The sequence below is a fragment of the Gossypium arboreum genome, chromosome 7, assembly GCF_025698485.1.
Source record: "Gossypium arboreum isolate Shixiya-1 chromosome 7, ASM2569848v2, whole genome shotgun sequence".
NCBI lineage: Eukaryota > Viridiplantae > Streptophyta > Magnoliopsida > Malvales > Malvaceae > Gossypium > Gossypium arboreum.
The window spans coordinates 17,165,552-17,191,721 of record NC_069076.1 but is presented as its reverse complement, the minus strand read 5'-3'; the positions used below and the strand labels follow the sequence as shown (position 1 = coordinate 17,191,721).

Sequence of the window (26,170 nt, the reverse complement as noted above, 5' to 3'; positions counted from 1 at the left end):
GTTTTAATTCTATATATTTTTGGTGTTTTATTTTACTATAAACAATTATAGGCGGTCATTGACTTGTCCGGTCTAGCCACTGATTGGTTTGTTTGCCCAATTTCACATACTAGGCCTGGATAGACCAATTTTTGGATCTCGATCTCGGTTTTTGGTTTTTGGGTCCAATTTTCGATTTCAGGTCCAATTTTTAAGCTCAATTACCAATTAGGCCAATTGTCTAACTTGAAAATTAATTTTTAAAAATATCATATTAATTTTAATTAATTTGATTAATCTAATTTTACGTGATCAAAATTAATTTTCTCAAAATCACTTAGATTTTACAAATTAATTTTTTAAGAAAATTCTTTAATCAAATACTCTAGTTGAACAATTCTCACGACCGCCTAATTTAATTCCATATAGAATAAACTGACTCAATTAAACTATTCCCAAAGTCGTAAAATTTTATTTTGATTCAAATGTAGTCTGATCGAGCTTTGTTGAGATAGCAAAGGGACCAATCAAACAAATACAATTAGGCTCGAGTAATTGCAATTATGTCCAGAAGTATTGTTCCAATAATTTTCCATTTACTTAATCATGTAGTCAATCCACAAGAAGTACCATGATTGAAAACTCCTTATTGTATCCTCTTTACAAAAACAATTCATCCAATTGCTTTGTCCAGTGGCTTCATCATGTATGTGTTACCCTCATGTGATATCTTTAATTCCTTGGAGTCAAATTCGCTCTCTTAATACAATTCTATTTTATCTCATTGTCACCATTGTGTTTTCTTAATGATTAATGTGATCATTGTCAACAAATTACTGTGATAAATTGTTTGTTTGAGAATAAGCAACCCGTGACCACGTTCCATATTTATGAATCCACACAATGCCAATGAGAGGATATCGTTAACTCTTTAATCGAGCTATGAATTCTATCATTGCTAGTAAAACCATGCCATACACAAGTCATGTACCCAACATACCGGTTATGGGCTTGATCATCTTTAGAGCATAAGCCTTCAGTTATATCAAAGCACATGAGTTACATACGCATGATCAGTGACTAACTCAAGATTTAGGTAAATCACACCATGAACGTCACAAGTGAACTAATTCACAAATGGATTCAAAATTAATTCATCTTGGGTCCAGTCCAGTGTATCATTCTTTCAATGAAGACATCTATATCTTTACTTGTGGAGTCAACTGCTTCGATAGCCAAGACTAGTATTCTCCCCAATTGAAATTCTAGACGACATAATAATCCTTATAAGTATTTGAATCAAATGCTCACTTTGATTATTTTACAGGATTACAGACTCACTTAGATTATCTACTAAAGTAAGTTGTTTTTCTAGCAATATAAGCATTCTTATAGTGCCACTTATCATCAGTTTGAACCTAGACAATCAATGAGCTAATATTTGTTTGTCATAAATTTGCTATGTATGCAAAACATGAAAGACATAAACATTAAAGATATAATAGTGAAATGTGAAATTAACTTTATTTATTTATTCATTGCTCAAATACATAGAAAATAGTTACATGTTTACTACAATATGAGCACATTTCTCAACACCCTGTGTTTTGAAAATTTTACAATTCAGTCCTAATTCGATCTCATATTAATTTTAAAGTTTTTATAAGCTTATATAGGACCCAAGAATGTATATTTATTATATTGTTTACTTATAAATCTTATATTTGCATGATTTATGATTTGTATATGTATCTAAATTGATTGTAGTTGTTTTGACAATGAATGTGGCATATTGTAGCTTAGATTCGACGATAGGGTCAGGTATAGAGTGTTACAATTTAAATATGTTGGAAACTATAGATTGCAAATTAATTATTCATGAGCACTATTCAAGTTAAAAGTGATGATTTATCATATTACAAATTTAATTATTCATAAGGAATATTCAAATTAAAAGTGATGATTTATCATCCAAGGAATACATTTCTATGGGATATGTTTCTCTCAATAAGCATGTCCAATATGAAGGGTTGTAGCTCTTCAAAATTGTATTCATTGGGTCCATATAAATAGAGGCATTATGGTGCTCACAAATCATACAATTACAATCGATCTTACTTTCAAAAACCAGATTAAGAGTTAGGGAATTCCTCGATTTTGCTAATTAAAGGAAATTCAAAACTTCGCTGTATCTCGGAAGGACCTTTATCTTAACCCTATAACAACTTTGTGTGGGAGCAACTAGTTCTATTTGGAAAGTGTCATCCGCGCCTCGAAGTTTATTGTTTATTTTTATATAAGTCTCCAATTCTATCGTTTCCATTCAAATATCCAACAATCAAAGATAACTAATTTTGGAGATGGCGACTGAGGCTAACATCGCATTCAAAGTGATGAACCAAGAGTTTGTGAAAATTGACCAATTTGATGGTTCAAACTTCAATCATTGGAAAGAAAAGATGTTGTTCCTTCTTACTGTGAAGGATCTCGCCCCCAAAGCAAATTCTGAGAAAATTGCGAAAGTGGCTGAACTCAAGAAGAAGCGCGAAGAAGACAATTTCACATGTTGAGGATACATCCTCAACACCTTGTTTGATCGATTGTTTGATCTTTACATGTCAATGCAATCCGCAGTGGAAATATAGAAAGCTCTTGAAGAGAAATACAACACCGACCGACAAGGTACTAATAAATTTTTAATGATGAAGTATTTCGAATTCAAAATGTTCGATAGTATCCTGATCATGGATCAAGTTCATGAATTACAAGTTCTTGTAAGCAGGCTTTGTGACTTGAAAGTTGTTATTTCGGAATTGTTACAAGTCGGGGCTATCATTTCGAAGTTACCATCGTATTGGAATAATTATAAAAAGAAACTTCTGCATATGGCAGAGGACTTCACTGTGGAGAAAATACTTAGACATTTGCGTATTAAAAAGGAAACTCGAAAACGTGATGCGGTATATCTTCCTCAAAGTTCTAAAGTGAACCATGTGAACGAGTCCAAGAACTTTCGAAATGGTAAACGAAAGGCCACATCCGAGGCCAAGGACGTGCAAGACAAGAAGAAAAAATCTCACAATTGTTAAAATTGCAATAAAAAATGACACTATATTAAAGATTGCAGACTTCTCAAAAAAAAGCAAAATGCCACAACTTTCAAAGCCAATATGGTGGAGGACATTGACTTAGTGGCCATGGTTACAGAAGGAATCGAAAGTTTGGAGATCGGTATGATTACTGAACTCAACATAGCTATAACTGATAAGTCCTGTAATTGGTGGCTTGACTTCGGAGCTACTGTCCACGTGTGTAAAGATCGACAATAATTTAAGAGTTATGAACTAGTGGCTACAACGTAGGTTCACCATTTCTGTATATTGTGATAGTGAATCTACCATGTCTCAAACGTATAATAAGGTGTACAATGGAAAGTCTAGACATATAAGTTTGAGACATGAGTATGTGAGACAATTGATTAGGGACGGTGTGATAACTGTTTCCTATCTTAAGTCAATTGACAATAAGAGCGAATCCATTGATAAAAGGTTTGTTAAGGGATTTGGTTAAGAGTATGACCACTAAGATGGGATTAAAACCATTCTAATCACATCATTGATAATGGAAACCCTACATTGTTCTAGCCAAAAGTTAGTTTCAAGGTTCAAAATGTAATTACAAGTTATCAAATGATAATATACACTAAGGATTAGGATTTAGTGTTTTTATTTTAGGAAGATGAGTTTTACTCTTAATGGATGGACATTAATTGCCATGAAATCCACCTATATGGACATGAAGTGGTGCCGCTTCAACGAGATTTTCTTTATGGTTTTCTCTCGTACATGTTCAAGAAACGAGATGAGCACATGGCCATAACAGTTCTAAAGAAAATTAAACTCTTACTCTAATACTTTAAGAGTGATGGTTCAAGCGACTAGCCACCATTCAATTTGTTGATACTTTGAGAGTTTGCACTAAAGGAAGGTTCAATCTACGGAAACCCTTTTTTATGCATAATCATTGTGTACTTATTTTCTGAAATTAGCAATCTAGTGAGGGATTGTTGGAAATTATAGATTGCAAATTAATTATTCATAAGAACTATTCAAATTAAAAGTGATGATTTATCATCTTACAAATTTAATTATTCATAAGCATTATTCAAATTAAAAGTGATGATTTATCATCCAATGGATACATTTCCATGGGACATGTTTCCCTCAAGAAGTATGTCCAATATGAAGAGTTGTGGCTCTTCAAAATTGTATTCATTGGGTGCATATAAATAGAGGCATTATGGTGCTCACAAATCATACAATTACAATCAATCCTACTTTTACGAACTAAAGTAAGAATTAGGGAATTCCTTGATTTTGCTAATCAAAGAAAATTCAAAACTTCGTTGTATCCTTAGAGGACCTTTGTCTTAACCCTATAACAACTTTGTGTGCAGGTAAATAGGTCTCTTTGGAAAGCGTCATCCGCGCCTCGAAGTCTACTGTTTACTTTCATATAGGTCTCCAATTCTATCGTCTTCATTCAAATATCCAACAGAACATTATTAAATTTTTTATATTCTTAATTTTAGTTTTTACTAAATATTTAAAGATTAGATGAGTATTGTTGAAAAATTTAATTTTAAATGAATAAATAAATATTACATTTCTATATTATCATATGTTAATTAAATAAATAGTTAATTAGTTAAATATAAGTTTACTTTTAAATTGTATTTATATTTTATTTTAAGATAATTTTAAATGAAACCTTTTAAAATTTAAAATTTAGTTTTAAGATAAAACTTTTAATATAATTTAAAATTCAATATTTTTATATTTTTAATTTCAAAATTCACTAAATATTTAAAAGTTAAATTTTAAAGTTTTATTTCTTTTTATTAGTTTTAAATTAGATTTTTGTTAAAGTTTTTAAATGGATTTCAGCATTCATGGATGTTGAGATCAATTTTAATTTTTAATAAAACTTATTCAAATTACATTTACAATTTTTTTTTACAGAGAACTCAACATTAGTGTATGTGATGCTTCGGATTAAATATTATGTTTAGAAAATCAAATTATATTGTTACCATTTAAGTTTTAAATATTATTCTATTTATGAGTTGGGAGAGGCTATTAATAGTTTTAAGTATTATGTAAAACATTGCATATATGGTTAAAATCTATAATGAGATTGTTTAAGAAAAAAGTTTTAAATATTTCACAAAGAATTTGACATTCAAAAGTGTCAAAGCGATGTAATCATCTCAAAATAGTTACTCGATTTTAATGAGACGTGACAATTTTAATGATGCTAAAGTATCTCTAAAAACATATTTTGAGAAATAACTTTTATACATATATATTAATGAATAATAAAACACTACTTTCACGACTAAAATTGAAAGTATAAATAAAAGGTATAAATCCTATTTAATATTAAATTTTAAATATTTTTATTAATTATTAAAAATTTTATCACACGTATGCATTTAAAAATTACGTATTTAGGACACGGATGTTAGTAAAAAGAAATTTACTAAAATATTTAGGACACGGATGTTTGTCAATATTTAGGATAAGTATGATATTAAAATAAACAAATAGATTAAATTGTGAGTAAAATGAAATTTAAACACGTAAATAAATCATAATAAATTTAAGCATGGTGTTCAAATCCAACACATGCAAATTTTTTATTGTTTTTAAATAAAAGGACTAAAATACCTCCTGATGTTATAATTTATTTTAATTTCGGAAAAACATTTTTATAATTTCTCTAACCAAGTTGGTACTCGGTTGACTTATGACACCAATTCAATTAGGGGTTTAAATAATAATATAGATACAAATTATGAAAGGATATTTTCGTACTTTTTTTTAATTGAATTGGTGCCTAATTGACTCGTGATACTAACTTAGTCAAAGGCTTAAATAATAAAAATAATAATAATATAGATATATAATTGATTGGGACAATAAAACATGAATAATACAATAATGTAAATATTATATTAAAATAAAGTTTTTATTCTGTGATAAAGTTAATATTTTATTGATATAAATAGTACGAGTTTAAATCCATTCATGTATAATTTTTATTAATTTTAAAAACTTTGTAATATCAATTCAGAGATTATATGATAGCTTAAATAATTGTAGAGATATTCATAAATAACTTATATTTTTCTAATTTTTTTTTCATACGTAACTTCCTATCATATTTGTTTTTCATTGTTCCGTTTATCTCACTCACATTTGTTTAGCTCTTTAATTTTTCTTAATTTTAAAAGTGGAAAACACATTTCCTGTCCTTATCAAATTTGAAATCGAGTAAATTGGTCATTTTAAAAAATTAGTACAATTTAATCCTTATTAATTTTAAAAGTGAAAAATAAGGACAATTAATTATGATGTTAATATTTTTTTGTCAATTGTACTTAATTTTGATTGGCATAAAGACAGATTTGGTCTTCAATGTTTACATATTTTGTGTAAATGTTAACAAAATGTGTAAATTTTGCAATTTCAATTTGTTAAATTAGGACCAAGTTGATAGAAGTGTAAATGTTGGGGGCTAAATTTGTTAAATTAAGATCAAATTGACAAAATGGATAAAATTTGAAGGCCAAATTTGTTATTCTATCAATAAAAGTATGTAAAATTTATGAAAAACATTAATGTTGTGATTAATTGTCTTATTTGCTCACTTTTGAAATTGACAGGGGTCTAATACTTTTAAGAGGGACCAATTTGCTTAATAATGAAATTGAGAGTGACCAGAGAGGTCTTTTTACCAAAAAAGAATTGTAATTCAAAATAAAATAGGGTTTCCGCTTACTCAAAGCACACGTATAAGGAGGGGTCCTTTTTTTTTCACGAAGTTGCCGCCTTCACGAACTGTTAACCATCAAAAACCGATTTGAAGTTTCAAACTTCCAACACCAAAAGAAGTTACCAAACCCAGAGAACAAAACTACTTAAAGGAAGGGAAAAACAGTAAGGGAAGTAAAGGGGACCCAGATATTGTTGTTGCATGTAAAAGGAGAAACAATGTCAATGGATCTCAATGACTACACCATTATCAAGGAAGGAGAAGCTGAGATTCTTATGCATGCTAAAAATGAAGTTTTTTACAACAAAACCCAGGTACCAAATTTTTTTAAATTCAATTCATTGTTAGAAATTTGATGGGTAGCTTTTGTTTGAACTGACGGGCAATTTAAATTTGATTGAATTCATGGTTTTCGTGGTTAAGTTTTAGTTAATTGGAAATTTTTGATTTGATTGAGAAGTTCTATAATTTTTATAATGATTTATGGATGAAAAGACTCTGCTTTTTTTTTTTTTTTGGGGGAAGGTTAAGATATGTCTTTAACAATGTCGCAGTGACTGGCTGCTCAGAAATGGTGGGAAAGAAAGGAGAGGAAGTAAAAATTCTCTCTTTTTACTGCTTTCACTGAAACCTCTATGCTCTGTTGCTGGATGCTTTAAGCAGGATATTGTTTCCTCTGCAGTATAGTTTTAGTGTTGTTTGCTTGGTTCGAGTTCAGTAGTAGGGGATCCTAATTATGTACTATGATAACAATAATTAGGTTAACAACAGAGACATGTCTATTGCTGTCCTAAGGACATTCATATCGAGATGGAAGCTGGAGCACGAGGCATTGTTGTCTAAAAGGAACAAATCAGGTGCAAAGCTGCCTGAGAATAATGTTTCTGTATCTGAGGTAGATGATACACTTAATGACTCTGATATGAATACTGAAAAATCAAATGAAGAATGTGAAGGACCTGCAGAAAAATCTCAAGACGACACATGTACTACATCAGAAGAGCCAGTTAAGACAGAAGGCAAAGTACGAGGGGAGCTTAAACCACCTAGAGTTCTAGAGGTCATTCTAAAATCCTCCTCTTTTTCTTTTTCGATATAAATTTCTATGTTTTTCCACCCAATGCTAGTCATATCATTTTCTGAGTTGCTTTTAAGGTGATTTTATAGGCGTTGTCAGCTTCTGGGTTAAGGGCTCTGAGATATGCTCGGGAAGTAGAAGGGATTGGTCAAGTTGTTGCCTTAGACAATGATAAAGGTGGTATAGATGTACTGATATTCTTGATGTTATATGTATATTTGTTTGAAGGATCATTTGGATCAAGGGAGCACCTGTAGTTGCTTCCTTTATGGTTCCTATTCATATCCATGCCAATACTGTGTGTCTACTTGCAGGGGCTGTTGAAGCTTGTCAGAGAAATATAATGTTCAATGGTTCTGTAGCTTGTTCAAAAGTGGAATCACATCTTGCTGATGCTCGTGTGTACATGCTTACTAACCCAAAAGAATTTGATGTGGTATGGCATGGCACCTGCTACTTTATCTTTCAAATTAACTATTTTATGTGGAAATTTTGATATGTGTGTGTTCTCAACTGCTGCTAAAGAATTTGATATGATATGACAGTTAAAAGCTTTAAATCAAACTTTGCAGAAAATTCTTGAGTGTAAATCATTCTCATTAGGAATTCATTTTACGTCAAAACCACTTTGTACATAGTAAAAGAAAGTTTATTAATCAATTGGCTGTATGTAGGTTGTTTATGTTACTTGTCATCCACATTTCATAATTGATGGGCAACTTTTATTATTTCTGGGTGGCACTATTCAAAATGGAGCTGTGCTTATATCCTTTATTGCTGAATTTTGTGTTTCAGGTTGATCTTGACCCCTATGGTTCCCCTTCTGTGTTCTTGGACTCTGCAGTTCAATCTGTTGTTGATGGGGGCATGCTGATGTGCACTGCAACTGATATGGCAGTTTTATGTGGGGGTAATGGGGAGGTTTGTTATTCCAAGTAAGATTTGACTACTTTTACCTTCTTTTGACTATGTCTTTGAAAAGTTAAGCTCATCTAATAATTGGTCATGGGAACAGATACGGATCGTACCCATTGAGAGGGAAATATTGCCACGAAATGGCTTTGAGGATACTCCTAGCCTGCATTGAGGTAATTTCATGTCCTTCAGAAAGCATGTTCTTTAAGCACTCAAAACACATTATTTATTATATAGATCTTGTTCTGATGCAAAAAGAACAAGGCATCTAGGGCTCCTTAAATTCTTTTACTTGCAAAACTTTTAATTGATTAAGGATAAAATATAACTGTAATGCTTTCTCTTAAAAATCTTCTTATTTGACATAATTGGTACTTCTTTCTTGAATACAGAGTCATGCAAACCGCTACAAACGTTATATTGTTCCTGTGCTATCTGTCCAGATGGACTTTTATGTCCGTGTTTTTGTTCGCATATACACGTAGGTCGCTTCTTGTTTTAATTTAGTTCATTAAAGCAGAAGTTATTCTCACATAATGAATGATGGAAGGGCAATTAATTCGGTGCAGTTCGGCAAGTGCGATGAAGAATACTCCCCTTAAGCTATCATATGTCTATCAGTGCACTGGTTGTGATGCTTTTCATCTTCAGCCTATTGGGAGAACCGTTTCTAAGGTTTGCTTCCTGATTTATTGTGCTAATGGTGCCTCTTGTTTGTTAGTAAGATGCACATGGATTACTCCATTTTTGCTCATTCAATTGCTTAGTGTTGCTATCAGTGACATGTTCATGCAGCTAGTAGGTTTTATTGAGTTCGGGTGATTTTAGAACTTTCCTTCTGATGCCTGACAGCATACTGCTCACAGTTCTGCGTATGCCTGTGTTTGTTGCTATCATTTATAACAATTTATATGATTATCATATCTGCTGCTGGTGATCTGATGTATTTGCATCACATTTTCTTTATAAATGTTGTCATATGCTCATTTATCCTTTTCTCTCTTGCTTGTTTTTTTCTTCTTGATGGAGCTTTGACAAATGATGCAACTTTTTGCATGATAATGATGGGGCAGTAAAGGAAACTTATTTTGCATAAAGAAATTTGGTGTCCTTTCCTTAATTAATGGAAGCTAATTCTTACTTCTATTCCGAGAGAGTATGATTTAAATTTTTAGACACAATGTAAGGAAATGTTTCAAGGGTTTATGTTGTACAATGAGCAGAATGATGCTTTGAAAATTGATCAAAGTGTTTATCATGTATTTTTGTGAGTGACATGTGTGCTATGTTACATCAAAGACTAGTATGCTGAATGTAGCATAATCTTGAATTGCACAATATTTTGATCTTGCATCCACTTTTATATGTTCAGAATACCAGTGTGAGATTTCTCCCGGGCTTTGCACCTGTAGTCCCTCAAGAGTGTAGTCATTGTCAGAAGAAATTTAACATGGGTGGCCCTATATGGTCTGCTCCAATCCATGATCAAGAGTGGGTAATGAACATACTATCAGATGTAAAATCAATGAAGGATCGTTATCCCGCCTATGATCGCATCTCTGCTGTATTGACTACAATTTCAGAGGTATGCATTTTTTTCCCTTAACCCTTCCTTTGGGTTTTCCATTATCAACCCTTAGAATGTAGTTCCCTTCAGCTGTTATTTCAGTAACTGTGAGCCATCCCATTTTCTGTGGTGATACTAATTGTAGAATCAAGTCTTGATATGACTGCATTTTTGCATAAATTTTTCGAACATGAAAGCGTAAGCTACAAGCTTTCAGATACACATGCCATTAGATATAAGATGGTTATTAAATTGTTTGTAACCATCAAATGTTGAAAATTCATGGAAAACTGATTAAAAGAATAGAGTTCAACTCTTTTTAGAGATTCTTTTATGTTTGTTACCCACTTTGAAATTACTTTGCAGGAATTGCCTGATGTGCCTCTCTTTTTGAGTCTGCACAACCTTTGTGCTACACTAAAATGCACTTCTCCATCCGCAGTTATTTTCCGCTCTGCTGTGATCAACGCAGGATACCGAATTTCTGGAACTCATGTGAATCCATTGGGACTCAAATCTGATGCTCCCATGGATGTCATTTGGGACATAATGCGCTGCTGGGTAAGGGGCTTCTTTTAATTTGCTTCTGTATTTCCTTCATTTTGTGCCTTTAGACTAAGTTATTTGGTCTTTCAAACTCCTCAACATCCATAGTTTGGTCAAGAGACATGTAATGGAATGGTAACGAAGTCATCCATAATTTGTTGTTTCCTCTATAGGTTAAAAATCATCCAGTGAAAGCTCAACCAGCTGATCAGCCCGGAAGTGTGATACTTGCCAAAGAACCTGTTCTTCAAGTATGTTTCTCATGCTGCTTTCTTTAGTTGCTTGCTGATTTCATGTTCTACATATGAACAGATGCTTTCTTGGACATAAACATGGTCATATACAAGTTAAGATTTAAAGTAGGAAAAATTCTTTTTTACACCTGCAATCCTTTTCTTTTTGGTAGGCAAATTTTGCTCGAGCCGTTGCATCCCTGAGCAAGGCACAAGCTAAGAAGGTTGCTAGATTCCTTCCAAATCCTGAAAGGCACTGGGGGCCAAAGCTTAGGGCAGGTCGCCAAATCACCAGCAAGCACATCTCTCTTTTGGGTGAAGAGAAAGTAAATGGGTGTCTCAGCCATCAAGATAGCGAGCTTGATGCCAAACGACAAAAGATTGAAAAGCTCGAGGATGCTTCCGCTGAATCATAGACCAAGGTTGGCATTAATCTTATATTACTTCCTCATCTCTAAAACTTGCGATGGTTGCATAGAGGTTAGAATTCATGGTTGTGCCACCATAATCAATTTTGCAAAATGTAATTTCTATTTGAAAACTATACTTGATTCATGGGTTTGATCCCAGGCAAAAGGCAACTGTGAATTACAGTACAAAGCTATTTACTGGTTGGTTTTCTATGATAGCCTGGGACTTCAATTTATCAATTTTCTGAAAGAATTCACATTGTACACATTCAAACATGAATACAAAGGTATGATTCTTTAACACTTACCACAACAGAGGGCAATTAGTAGCCTAGCCTAAAAAATTCATTTGCTGCAATTTCTGCTGGGAAACTCATTAAGCAGTACTGACTATTAAGAGAATCCTAAAATGATACACAAAACCAGCAACACTTCCTTTGTTTCCAGAAGTTGTATGACATTGATATGTTCTACCTCAACTTTGTCTTATTTCTACTTCAGATCGCTCTTAAGCTTCGTTTACCATTGAATTTTAAAAGTGCTTTTCAACTTTTTAAGCCAAAATCAATGGTAAACATGTTGCTTGGCTTTTCAAGCCAACCCAAAAGAATTTGCCCTTCGCATATGATTTATATTTTCAAATTAAACTCTACAAATAAGTAATATTAATTTTTTTTAAAAGTATTTAAAATTTATATTTCATGTATCACAATATTAACAAAGAGTTACGATAAATTATTTTATTATATATTAAGTAAAATTTATTAATACCAAAATAATAATAACTTTGACATTGTGGTAATAATAATATGTGAAAATAGTGATAATTTAATAATTTACATTTGAGTTGATTATAATTTATATTATAACTAATTATAATTTAAGTTTATATATTAATATATTATAATATTAACAATTTAAGTTCATATATATTTCATATATTGCTTATATTAATTACTTAATAATTTATTTTAACATTTTATTATAATTTATGTTTAACGAATTTAAATATTTAAACACATTTTTCTATTTTACAAGACTATGTCTAAAATAAAATTTTATTTTTTAAAAATATTTTTCACACTACTTTCAAACTTCAATGATAAATTAATCCTTAATGGAAGTCGTTCTCAACATCCAATTCTAATACAACTGGGTATGGAAGATCAAGGGCTAATTCTCTATGGCTGTTGTGGTAGAAAAAGTGCTTTTGAAAAATATAGTAAAAAAGTGTTGTAAAAAAAAAAGTGTAGTTTGTTATTGTCTTCTCTATTGCGATAAAAATTATGGTAGAAAATTAAAATGTTTATTTTACACATTATCTTAAAAAAGGAAGAAATAAATTGATTTAAATGATATTTGAAAAATTTAAACATCATTGAAATAATTAATATAAATCACTTATTAAAAACTCAAAATAAAATATAAAATAACTTGTTAAGTTTAATGATTTTGTATAGTGAGAAATAAATTATTAGCATTAGGGAAGATAAAAAGATAAAAAGGAAGTGTTATTGATAATTTTATTAACCAAAATCCAAAAGCTCTGTTGGGGTGAATAAGTATTTCTATACTGCTATTTTTGCAAACACAATTTGTTTTTCATTGCGTTTTTTTTTGTTCTACAAAAGTGCTTTTGCGCTTGTAAAAGCAATTGGAGATAGCCTGTGAATGAAAAGAATAATATATATATTCACTTTATTTAAGTGGTATTCACTTGATCATTTATGTGTATGTAAAGTTAATAATTAATTAATTTTTAAAATTTAAAATATATTTTATAAGTTTTAAAATAATTTTATAATATTTTAAATTTTTTAAAATTTAAAAAATTAATTAATTGTTAACATGATATTTATGTGATAATTCATATTTATCATGTAAATAAAATTAATTATTTTAAATTATTTGATAAAAGCTTAAAACTACAACCACATCAGCTGCACTACCTCTAGGAATTAGAAGTATTAAAAAACAAACGAAACAAAGATAAAAAAATAATTGTTGTCTCCAAAAGAAAGTCCGTATGTGTAATAATGGTCTCGAGATGACGATCATCTTATGGTTGTGGAGGAGGAGGGTTGTCTCAAAGGAGGGGACAAACATTTCAATTCCAGATTGTCTTTCAAAGAAATGTTACTTGGGGCGTCGAGGGATCCCAAATTGTCTTTGCAAGATCAAGATAAAGATGACTCACAGTTGATTGAAGGGGATGTGTCTACTAGGATAGAGGATGGGCTTCCTTCAATTCGATTCTCTGAAAGGGTTCATCAAATTCTTTACCAGAGTATGTCTCGAACAGTAGTGGTTAAGCTTTTGGGAAGGAAAATAGGCTTTTAGGCTCAAAATTTATCACCTTTGGAAGCCATCAACTCCGGTGAAAATTATGGATTTGGAAAATGATTATTTTATGGTGAAATTTCAGGTGGAAGTTGATTTTGTTCGAGCTCTCACAGAATGGTTCAACCCTGTTCGAAGTCTTTCTCTACTAGTCAACCGTATCTAATGAATGTGGTGGTCTGGATTTGTCTCTCAGGTTTCCCCGATTTTTTTATCGGAAGAGTGGACTTAACGAGTATTGGGGAAATGATTGTACATGTTATTAAACTAGATGATAATACCGGGAATGCGCAAAGGGGTCGATTTGTTCGGTTGGTGGTCCTTCTTGATATTAATAAGCCTTTGGTCTCAAAAATCAAAATCAATGGCCGACTTCAATGCGTGGAATATGAGTCTCTTCCTAGCACTTGCTTTTCTTGTAGACGGTACGGGCGTTCGTGTGATTCATGTTCATTTGTTTCTGCTCAGGATGGTCAGAACGATATTTTAACGGTACAAAAGGTGGATCATAAAAACCATGAAGTTTCCGTTATGGCTAAGAATGAAAAAATTTCGAAACTGTTTGGACCGTGGATGGTTGTTGATCGCCGGAATAGTAGATCCGGCTAGAAACAGACGGTAACTCGACAGGACAAGAAGGAGCTGGAATTAACGGGATCTCGATTCAACGTTCTGCAGGATTCAAGGGATTTAAATCAGGGGGATAATAGGGAATCTAATCCCACTGTTTCAGCTAAATTGAAAGGCAAGAAAGTTGCCATTTACAATAACTCGTTAGTTGAGGAAGGATCACCGCTTAAACCTCAGCTGGGCTATGCGTCTGCCTTGGCCCGGTCGTCTAGGGAGGGCATAAAGGAAGCGGGTCCTGGTAATGGACAGGCAGCTACGGGCTTTGATTTGGATGGGCCTAGCTTTACAGCTGGGCATAGAATCTCAAACTTGGGCATGATTGTTGGACCTTCCAACGTGGATTATGGGCCCACCATTTCAAATGGAAGCCATGGGGCTTTAATTGCTAACACAGCTACTTCTAATTCTAACAGCTCACTGCCCAAATCGACACATTTTCTTGCTGATCTCCCCGTTTCGCCGACCAAAAATCTACCCAGCAGAATTAATGTCATCTCAAAGCAAGTAAAATCCAATGTTTTTGTCGAAAAAATAGAAGTTACAACCCTAAATTCGGATTGCCACTCGGTCATAAAATTTGTTGAAATTAGAAACCCCAATAATTCCAAGGGCAAACAACCTATTAATATTTCTTCACGGACACAAGATGAAAGAAATGTTGGTTCAGATGCATTGAAAATGGGAGATACTAAACGTCCAAGGAAGACTCCCATATTCTTCTGGTTAAAGGAAGTAAATTTAAGGTTAGGGCTAATTCTTGTGAATCGGTTGTTGAAGCGATGTCAAAGGTGGTTGCAAAAACCGAGTCTGACAGTTAATTATGGATTCAAGTTAGGACAGGGGGCTTTGACGGATCTTAGTGAGGTGGCTAACCTAAATGTTTAAGGTGTGTTTGTTCAATTTATTATTTTATAAATTTATTGAATGATACAAGTATTTTTGTTTGGAGTTGTCAAGGGTGCGTCTCCTTATCGCACTCATAGTCACAGCTTCGCGCTAAACCTTTTCATTTTCTTGCTTCTTGGATTTCTCATCCGAATTTTGCACAATTTGTCTGAGATAATTGGAGGAGTGGGTCGGAGTTATTTGGTGATCTTATCTCCCTCACTAATGATCTTAAAAGATGGAACTCTGAGGTCTATGGTTGCATATTTCAAAGAAAATGACCAATAGCTTATCGGTTAGGAAGGGTTCAGGCTGCTTTGGATAGGAGATGGTTTAGCTCTCTACTAGATCTTGAGACCGGCCTAAGAATTGAATATGAGAAAATTCTTGATGAGGAAGAATTATTTTGGATGTAGAAGTCGAGATTGGACTGGATTCAATTAGGGGATCAAAACACGAAGTTCTTCCATAATAAAGATATCACAAGGTGAAACTTTAGTAAAATTTTTGCTCTGAAATTTGGCGATAATTGGTGTTATGACAATGACACTCTCCATGATGAGGCAATTCATTTTCTCTTCTCTCTACTCTTTGGACGACTCTCCTTGTCCCCTGTTCCGGTTACTGGTTATTTTTCGAAACTTGATTCTGGAATTTGGATTCTTTTATCTCTGAATATTATTGATGAGGAAGTTCGTAATGCGTTATTTAGTATAGGTCCTTTGAAAGCCTCAGCTCTAGATGGTCTTCATGCTCTTTTTTTTTAGAGTTAATGGAACACAATTGGTTTGGATGTGTGTTTTTGGGTTCGTGGTTCTTTTTTTTAGGACAATCTCTTAATCGTTCTATTAACAAGATACTTTTGGTTTTCATTCCTAAAATTACGAGCCTTGAATCTCTCTTGCAATATCGTCCTATAAGCCTCCTTACAAGATCATAACCAAAATAATAATGAATCGTTTCAAGCCTATTCTCCCTTCCCTTATCACTCAAAATCAAGTTAGTTTTGTGGCAAGGAGGCAAATCACAGATAATATTATAATTGCTCAGAAGATTGTGCACTCAATATGTAGTAAAAAAGGCAAGAAGTCATGGATGGTCATCAAAGTGGATTTAGAGAAAGCGTATGACCGAATCTGTTGGGACTTTATTGAGGAAACTATTTTGGATGTTGGTTTCCCTTGACTTTAGTTAATGTTATCATGGAATGTATCACGTCGGTCTCTATATAGATTGTGTGGAATGGAAGGCTTACTAATAAGTTTGTTCCTAAGAGAGGTATTAGGCAGGGTTGTCCATTGTCTCCTTACATGTTCTTTGTATGGATAGACTAGGTTAGTTAATCCACAGAAATGTTGAGGAGAAGGTCTGGAAGCCTATTGTTCTGGGTAAGGACGGACATTCCATCTCACACCTTTTCTTTGCAGATGATCTCTTATTGTTTGCTGAAGCTGATGTTGATCAAATGCATAAGATTAATGATGCCCTTAATTCTTTTGGGGCGAAATTAGGTCATAGAGTTAATGGATAAAAAACTACGGTGTTCTTCTAAAAAAACTTGAAGGTTAATAACATTCATGCCATTTGTAAAATTCTCAGATTTCGCCAATCTGAAGATTTGGGAACTTATCTAGGAGTGCATTTGTTTCACAAGCGGGTCACCAAGAATACCTTTAATTTCATCGTTGGTAAGGTTAGGTGGAAGTTGGATAATTGGAATGCTATTATGCTTTCAATGGCTGGACGAGTCACTTTAGCACGGATTGTTTTATTGTCTATTCCTAACTATTTTATGCAAACTGTGAAGATCCCTCATGATATTTGCGCAGAAATTGGGAAGACGTCTTTAGTTAGTTGGGGAGATTGCTGCCAACCCTTGTCAAATAGGGTCTTGGACTACTATGTCTTAAAGAATAGAATGATTCTTTTATGCTTAAGTTAGGTTTTAATCTTCTTACGAACAATGAAGCGTTATGGATTAAAGTTCTCTGAGCAAAGTATAAGATTACTAAGGTAATTCTTGGAGACATCTATTACAGTAAATGCTCTTTACGTCTGGAAATCACTCTCAAAGATTTAGCCTCTGCTATGCGAAAGTCTACTCTGGTTTGTTGGTGATGGGAACCTTGTAAAATTTTGGACTGATAATTGGATAGCGGATGTGGGCCCTCTTCTCAATTTTTTTCGTTTCCCATCTCTTGTTGATGACACTATCACTTTGAATGAGGTTGTTTCTAGAGATGGAAATTGGAATTGGGATTACTTACGTTGCTTTTTAGACAATGATATTATTTATTATATTACCATAATCCCAGCTTCGAACTTTCTGGTTGGTCAAGATGTACTGATATCGATATGGTCTCCAAATGGTGTTTATACAGTCCAATCCGCTTACAATATGATATTGGAAAATTACCTTAACCCCTTGAATAACAAATGGAAGTTTATTTGGACTTTGGGTTGTCTTTAGCGGGTTCGTCATTTCCTTTGGTTGGTACTCAAGGAACGACTATTGACTAATGTAGAATGTTATAAATAAGGAATCTCGACGGATCCTTCTTGTACGATTTGTAGGAAAGCTAAGAAATCTTGTATTCACATTTTAAGAGATTTCTGCCTAGCACGAGAGGTTTGGAAACTTATTATTCTCTCTAGTTAATCTCAATTTTTTTTCTTACTCTTTGCAGGATTGGATGTTGGCAAACTTTAGGAATGTTTTTGGTCTAGAATATTAGAATGTGATGTGGCAATCTCTCTTTGGAATTATATGTTGGAAGCTTTGGAAACAAATGAATCTTAAGATTTTCCAAGGGATTCTTTCTGATGCTGCCAATATTCTACAATTTGAATGGTGTTGGATGAGTTATATTAAGTCGAAGATTAGCAGACTAGTGGTTCTATGAGTAATCGACGTGGAAATTATAGGTGGATCCCGTCACTTTTTGGTTCGATCAAAATAGATGCTGATGGTGCCCACAATCTGTTTTTAGGCCTTGTATCTTCGACAACAGTGGCAAGAGATGAACATGGTAGGTGGCTTTAGAGGATTGGGAGAAAATTGGAAGATGTAGTGTTGAACAAGTTGAACTTTAGGCTATTTATGATGGATTTCATCTTGCATGGGATTTTAATTGGAAGGAGGTTATTCTTGAGAATAACTGCGCTCAGGCTATTAAAGGTATTCATGGAGGCTTCAAAGGACAAGCAAATAGAGATTTGAAATTACTTATCCAAGAATTAGGCATTCCTGATTGGCAAGTTGTCATTAAAAATATTCTAAAAGAAGCGAATTTCGCCCCGCATATCTTGGTAGGTCTAGTGAAAAAGTTTCTGCTTGGGTTTCGTGAGTTTCATGTTGCCACTACTATCAAATTCTAATCTTGTCTCTGCTTGATTGTATTTGACTCTATTTTTTCTACAAAAACAAAAGTTAAAAAAATCGAAAAAGTAGAGTTGAAAAATAGGTGGGATCGTATCGGGCTTATTTCAAACTTAGATTTTTTTCTCTCAGATTTGTTTCGGGCTCAAATTTTCTCAAGCTCGAGCCTTTTCAGACTTTAAATTTTTTGGGCTCAGATCAAGCCAGATGGGATTTGAAGGATTCAAATAATTTTGAAATCTATAAGTTATAAACATTTTAATTTTGAATTTAGTAAGTCATTTTATTTTTTACGATGACAACACAAATCAAATTTGTCTTATAAAAAACATAAATTATATATTTTAAATAAGGTTATTGATAAGTGTTAAAAGTAACATGTTCTAATCTCATTCTTAATATGATTTTGGGTTATTATATGATGTTAATAGTGAATTTTATGCTCCTAATCCTTTAAATTCATGTTTTTTTTTTACTTGAGATAGCATTTAAGAGCAAAAAGGAGCAAAAAACGAGCGAAAATCGAAAAATTGGAGAAAGTTACAAGAGCCACACAATCTGATCCATTCCACACGGCCTGGACACACGGTCGTGTGAGCCACACAGCCTGTGTAAGGCCCTGAAAATGTTTCGGGTAAGTTTATCGGGTTTCGAGTGAAAATTGGGAATTAATCGGATTCATTAGCGATTTATATTCTTAATTAGTTAGCTTAATTTCATCTAAAAATCGATAAATAATATTTTGGAAAATAAAAATATTTTAGAAAAATTAATTTTATGGTTTTAAATATTTTTTTGGGTAAAAATAAATATTTTGGGTTCAATTAGATTTAAAAATAATTTAAAATAGGGCGTTTAATTGGGTGATTTAAAATATTAATTAAATGGGACTAATTTGAAAATCAAGGGAAATGTGTAAGAGGTTTTATTGCAAATAAACCATATTTTTAGAATTTCGGAGGGGAAGGAGCAAATTGTAAAACAAGAGAAAAAGGGGAGTTTCCTCAAATTTTGAAAATTAAGTGGAGGTCTTCAGTTTTAAAAACTCTGCAACTACCTTACTTTTCACTCATTTTTCACCCGAATTGAGAGCTTTTTCTCTTGTTTTTTATTTTTATTTTTTGTTTTTTTTTCATAAACCAAATATCAGAGAATAAATTTAAACCTTTTCTCTCTAAAAATTCTCTCTAAAATCTCTTGAAATAATATTCAAAGTTCGGCAAAAAGTCATCTGAATTTCTTCAAGTATTTAGATTCAATCCAAATCAATGATTTGAGTTAAATTGAAGGTAATCCTTATCTCTAAACTTATTTTTAAATTGATTTTAATTATTATTTATTAATTAAAGTGATTATAATGAATTTTCAACTTTATTTTCTTCTTTCTTGAACTTGAGGATCAACAATGGTGGATCTTTAATTTTAAGTTGGAATTTGAATATTAATGAATGTCTAAGCTCAAAATAGGTCTAATAAGAGGTTTTTAATCTTAAACTAAAAGATCAAACATGTTTTATGGATCAATTTTGAGAAATTCGAATTTGATCAAGAACATGGATGATTTTTTTGGAAAATAATGAAACAGATTAAATGATGAAATTAACATTTAGAATACTTGTTATTGGACTAGGCATGAAGATTATTAGTGGTTTGAGGAGCTGAAAAGGGAGTTTAGTTGAGGAATCCATATTTTAGGTTAATTGTGCAACATCAGTAAGGTAGTTTAGAGCAATGATTTAGATTTGTATACTTTATCAAATTTTGTGTTTCTTGCTGCTATTGTTAGTTTGTAATGCATACTTTGTCTCTGTCCACATCAATAGGAGGAATGTGCAAATCAAAATTGAAGCTCAAACTTGCTTATTTAAGCACATTTTTGCTTAAAGAGCTAAGTGTGGAGGTGAGTGATATTAAGGGCAATTTGGTAAATTTGCATGATTATGTATTAAATTAAAGGTTTAGTTGGTGTTATTAATGACTTAATTGCATATTGGATGGTTGGATTTGCAAAAATAGGTTTTATTTTATAAAAGAGCAAAATGGCAATTGGTTTGGTAAGTTGTGCATTATACATTTAGCATGATTAAATTGTATGGAATAAATTGATATTTGGAGAATGAATTGCTGATTTATTGAACATTTGAGAAATGTGTTCTAATTGGTACATGAATATTGAGAAAATGATATTTGCTATGCTTAATTTTGTTGATGTTAAAATTGCTTAGCAACTTGCTTTTACTTGCATTTTAACATCCTAAATTAAGTGATTAAACAACATATTTTATGCCTTGTATGTATGATTATATTGGCAACATTGCATGGTGGATTTATTAGATATAGTTGGCATGCCATAGGATATGTGAGTACTAACCATATTTGTGATATTGTGAGCATATGTCTTTTGATGGACTGATTTGTTTAGAGTAGATAAGGGAGTATTGAGCTTGAGTCTCCACTCATCGGGTTATTTATGGCACTATAAGGGGGCGAGTGGCTTTGGCCCGCTCAATTCGAAGGACTGCATTTGATTTGTGGGAGTTTGGAGATTTGTTTATCCAATGTATGATCACACGTTTACTTATTGCCATGGATGTATTATGCCAATATAATTGATTGATTGTGCCAATATAATTGAATGTTTATGTGTTAAAAGATGATTTTACATGCCATGGAAAAATTGCTTCTTAATTCTTGAAATAGCGAGTGATGTTCTGGTGAAATGTCAACATGTCGTGACTGAAAATTTAATGCTTAATTGCTTTGATTTATGCATAATTGAGTGCAAATTACTTGATGTTTTTACTATCATTCACTGAGCTTTTTAAGCTCACACCTTCACATTTCATGCAGAGAAATTCTGGGTGTAAAGAGTTGAAAAGCGAGTGTAAGGGTAATCCAAGAATAAGGCTCGGTACTGGCTTAAGAAATTTACTTTAGGCTCTATATAGAGGTATTGCGATGTTTTTGGGACTAGTGTTATTTTACTTGTAATGGACATTGTACATTAAATTTTGGAATTTAATTTTGGTGATTTTATAATTACTTTAATACATAATTTATGTCTAATTGATGTTTGATTTATGGTGTATTCATGAGTGTTCGTACGGTGGTTGATAACACGGTGTATGAAGCATGTATTTTATAATAACAATGTTTAATTGAAGCTTACCATGGAGGGGATTGCTTGCGACTAAGGTATGTAGCTTGTGTTAATTAATTGGTGTTTACTAAGTGTGTAATTAGGTGTTAAAATTTTGATTAATTGTTGCATATTTGCTGTAAATAAATTAAATTAGAGATGTGTGGATGTTTATGGTAATTAATTGTAGCTATTTCAAGTTTAATGGGTAAGTAAAATATGTAAAATTGGGTAATTAAAACAAATTTTTGACAAAATAGGTGCAGTGGTCTACACACAGGATGTGGAAAGGGCACATGGCCGTGTGGGTTTTTGGGGGTTTGATTTTTGATTTTTGTAGTCTAGTATTCTAATTTGCTTAATTTATAATTTAGTCCTAAAACTTGATTAGATTAATTAAAGCCTTTAATGATAGGGAAGCTTGGTAATATTTTAGGATTAGACTTGTAACTCTTAATATTTGGTAGAAACACTTTTAATTTTTAATTTATAAAATTTATTAAAAGTTTGTAAAAGTTACTATTTAGTCCCTAATAAGAAAACTTGAATTAGACATAGTAAATGAACTTGAATTAAGGTGAAACTTTTATGGCTTGCATAATTTCACTAAAAGAATATCGCTAACTATTTAGAAAAAAATCGGGATAGGTGATAAAATAACAAAAATGCCCTTAGGTTTAAATACTTAGAAAAAAGTGTAAAAATGGTTCGCAAATTGCTTCCGCATTAATAAAGGATAATTAATTAGTCATAAATGAGGTGTTATAAGGTTGGGGTGTGCGTCGAGTGGTCGTTGGCTGGAGAGTCGCTTCGGTGGCTAATGTAACGCTTCGAATTCGGGTTGGTTTATCTTGGTCGGGTTTAAGGTGTCACAGCCTACAGTATGACCATGTGGTAGGTCATGTCAATTTCATGAATTTGCATCCTAAATTGCGAGAAATCTCCTTTTTTTTAGGTTTTTCAGACATTCTAAGACGTATATATGAAAAAAAATAAGAAGAGAGGAGTAAGCCGTCATGGAATATTCAAGAAAACAACTCGAAGAACACCATTGAAGTCGACTCTGAAGCAGACTTCCATCAAGATTGAAGACTCCCATTTGATTTATTTAGAGATTATCATGAGTTTCTTTGTTTCTTGCAATTATAATGTATCTTGGATGTTTCCATTTTTAAGCATGAACTAATTTTCTAAAAACCTAGGGATATGAACCCTATGATAGATTCTGTTGTTTGATTTTTTATTTAGGGAATAAATTCTTAGTTTCTTATTCTCAATTATGTGTGCTTAATTCTTAGTTTAATATTTTTAGATTATTGATCCATGTTTGATGTGCTTAAATCAGAGGAGAAATAGACCTTGTTTAAGAGTAGATCTTGCATAGTTGAGTGGAGTTACATGCAATCCTAGAAATAGAACTACAGAAATCTGCCGGATTAGAGTCAAATCTAATAAGGGAATCCATAGAATGAGTTAATGTGGTAATAGGAGTTTTAATTAGAAAGAAATTTCAATTAATCAACCTAGTGTCAATTGTTCATATTCTTGAAAGAGATATTAGTATAATTTAGGGATTTCTACGGATCAAGTTACTAAGTACAGAAATTGCATTATTTAGATTGATAATAACAGATGAAATCTAGCTGAATTCTTTCTTAAGTATTGTCTCGCTTATTGGTTGTTAATCGTTTACTTTCTTGATTTGTTATTTGCAGTGTTCGTTATGTAATTTTAGTTTTTAATCAATCACTCCAATTACTCAGTTAAATAATAAAAAGAAAGTAATTACTAGTACTTTTAATCTTTGTGGAACGATATCTTTACTCACCATAGTTATACTATTAATTGATAGGTGCACTTGACGTAGTTAAAATTTTAATTGGTTTTGTGGGCATCAAGTTTTTTGCGCAGTTGTCGGGGACTAAAATATTAGGAAAACTTTATTTTTATTAATTTATCCATTTTTTGTTTTAATTTAACTTTTACATTCTATTTTTTCTTTTGTTTGATTCTTACAAGTTCTTTTAGTTTATGATTAGAGGCAATCCATTAGAACCAATAATTTTTTACAGTGAGATCGAGAAAATTGCTCGCAAAAATCATAGAGAGGTTAGAGAAGACAAGTACAATAGGTTTTAATAGATGATCAAGAGGAAAATGATATTACTGTGGAGATATATGATAATAAAAATAATGAGCAACCTCTGACTATGTATGACTATGCTTAGCTTACTCTGATTGGGGCTGAATCGAGGATTACTGCAAATAATTTTGAAGTTAAGTTGAACACAATTCAAATGGTGCAGCAATATGTTTAGTTTGATGGGTTACAAGATGAACATTCGAACGTTCATTTGGCTAATTTTCTAGAGATCACGACACTTTCAAGATTAATGGTGTTACTGATGATGGCATACGCTTACGGTTGTTCCCATTTTCTTTGAGGAGCAAGACAAAATAGTGGTTGAATTCATTGCCACGGGGTTCTATCATGAATTGGGCTCAAATGACTGAGAAGTTTTTGTTAAAATATTTTCCATTGGCTAAAACAACTAATTTGAGGAATGGAATCTCTTTTTTTTTTTTTTTTTTTCAGTTTGGTATTGAGATGCTTTAGGATACATGTGAGAGATTTAAGGATTTGTTGAGAAGGTGTCATCATCATGGACTACCTTTGTGGCTTCAAGTTCAGACTTTTTACAATGGTTTGAATCTCTCGACTAAATAGATGATTGATATAGTAGCTGGTGAAACATTGAATAACAAAACACCTAAAGCAGCCCAAGAGTGTATTGAGAAGATGACACTGAATAATTATTAGTGGCAAGTTACGGGAGTAAAACCTGCCAAGGCAGTTAGAATTTTTGATATTGATGCAGCGTCTAGTTGGCAAGTTAGGTTGAAGTTCTTGGTAAAAAAATTGATGGTTTGAATTTTCTAAGTAGATGAATCCGGTAATACAATGTGATGCGACTGGAGCGAGGATGATTAATCCAGAATATTCACCCTTCAAGTCTAACATGGAGCATGAGCAAGTCGACTTTATGGGTAATAATTCTAGACCTCAAAATAACCCTTATAGCAATAGTTATAATTCAGGGTGGAGGAATTATTCGAATTTTTCTTGGGTGGTCAAGGAAATCAAAGGTTACAACCCCCTCCGGGCTTTTAACAAACTTATCAGTAAGAAAAGACATAGAATCTTAAGGAGATGTTAGTTAAATTTATTTCAGTGTCCAAAACTAGATTTCAAAACATTGAGACAATATTGAAAAATTATCAAATATCAACTTAGGGACTTGAAAAATTAGATTGGACAGCTTGCTAAACTAGTTTCAGAGAGACAACAAAGTAGCTTACCTAGTAACACTAAGTCCAACCCAAAAGAGCATGTAAAAGTAGTTATGTTATGGAGTGGGAAAGTGTAACACCCCTCACTCGTATTCAACACCGAAACAGGGTTACAGAGCATTACCGAACTTATTTTGCAAATAGCCATACATTTCACATACATTTTCAAATTTCAAATAAACATCATTCAAAATCATTCACATTGTCCCTAATACAAGCCTGCGAGGCTCTAAACATGCATTCGGGGTGGTTTGGGACTAAACTGATAACTTAGGAAGTTTCTGGAAAACTTAGAGAATTTTTACAAAATATAGGGGACACATGCCCGTGTGGCCCAGCCGTGTGTCTCACACGGCCAAAAACACGCCCATGCCATAGGTTGTGTGGACATTCGAAATGGGATTACATGGCCGTGTCCCAGCCTGTGCTGGACCCCGTGTAACTCTCTGACTTGGGTTACGCGGCCAACTACACGCCCGTGTGACCAGCCCGTGTGCCCTATTAAATGGCCACACACACCCGTGTGCCAGGCCGTGCCAAACCTGTAGGGTATACTGACTTATGCCACACGACTAAGTCACACGGCCGTGTGCTAGGCTGTGTGAAGCATATTGACTTAATTTTTAATTCAGCACCAGGGGACACATGACCATGTAACCCAACTGTGTGTCATATACGGCTGAGGCACACGCCTTGTCTCTACCCGTGTGGAAAAAAATAGGCTATTTACCAAGCGATCTTGCCACCCAATTTTGCATACACCTACACCAATCCAAATGGCACCAAACATGACATAAATAGGCATTCATCCAACCTCAACCAAGCATAAATCATACCATTTCAATACCAACATAAATAAGGTACACAAATACCACAATATG

General features: G+C 32.8%; 1 protein-coding gene and 1 long non-coding RNA gene across 4 annotated transcripts; both read left to right on the top strand.

Annotated features, from left to right (window-relative positions):
- The first annotated feature begins 6,826 nt into the window (after positions 1-6,826).
- Positions 6,827-11,805, top strand: LOC108461061 (probable tRNA (guanine(26)-N(2))-dimethyltransferase 2). 2 transcript variants are annotated; one of them, XM_017760879.2, is made up of 13 exons: positions 6,827-7,130; positions 7,577-7,673; positions 7,764-7,876; positions 7,984-8,071; positions 8,209-8,330; positions 8,690-8,829; positions 8,910-8,982; positions 9,202-9,290; positions 9,379-9,484; positions 10,182-10,394; positions 10,743-10,937; positions 11,096-11,173; positions 11,329-11,805. In XM_017760879.2, the coding sequence occupies exons 1-13, from the start codon at positions 7,035-7,037 to the stop codon at positions 11,569-11,571; spliced, it is 1,653 nt and encodes a 550-aa protein (XP_017616368.1). In that variant the 5' UTR covers positions 6,827-7,034; the 3' UTR covers positions 11,572-11,805. The 2 variants fall into 2 exon arrangements, with proteins under 2 accessions (XP_017616368.1, XP_017616287.1); XM_017760798.2 differs by having other exon boundaries at positions 7,577-7,876.
- Positions 11,806-14,933: 3,128 nt separating this feature from the next.
- Positions 14,934-23,215, top strand: LOC108457525 (uncharacterized). Of its 2 annotated transcripts, XR_008285846.1 has the most exons (6): positions 14,934-15,421; positions 18,108-18,729; positions 19,285-19,433; positions 20,623-20,699; positions 21,650-21,994; positions 22,894-23,215. It is a non-coding gene; the product is annotated as an uncharacterized LOC108457525 (long non-coding RNA). The 2 variants fall into 2 exon arrangements; XR_008285847.1 differs by lacking the exon at positions 18,108-18,729.
- Positions 23,216-26,170: the final 2,955 nt, after the last annotated feature.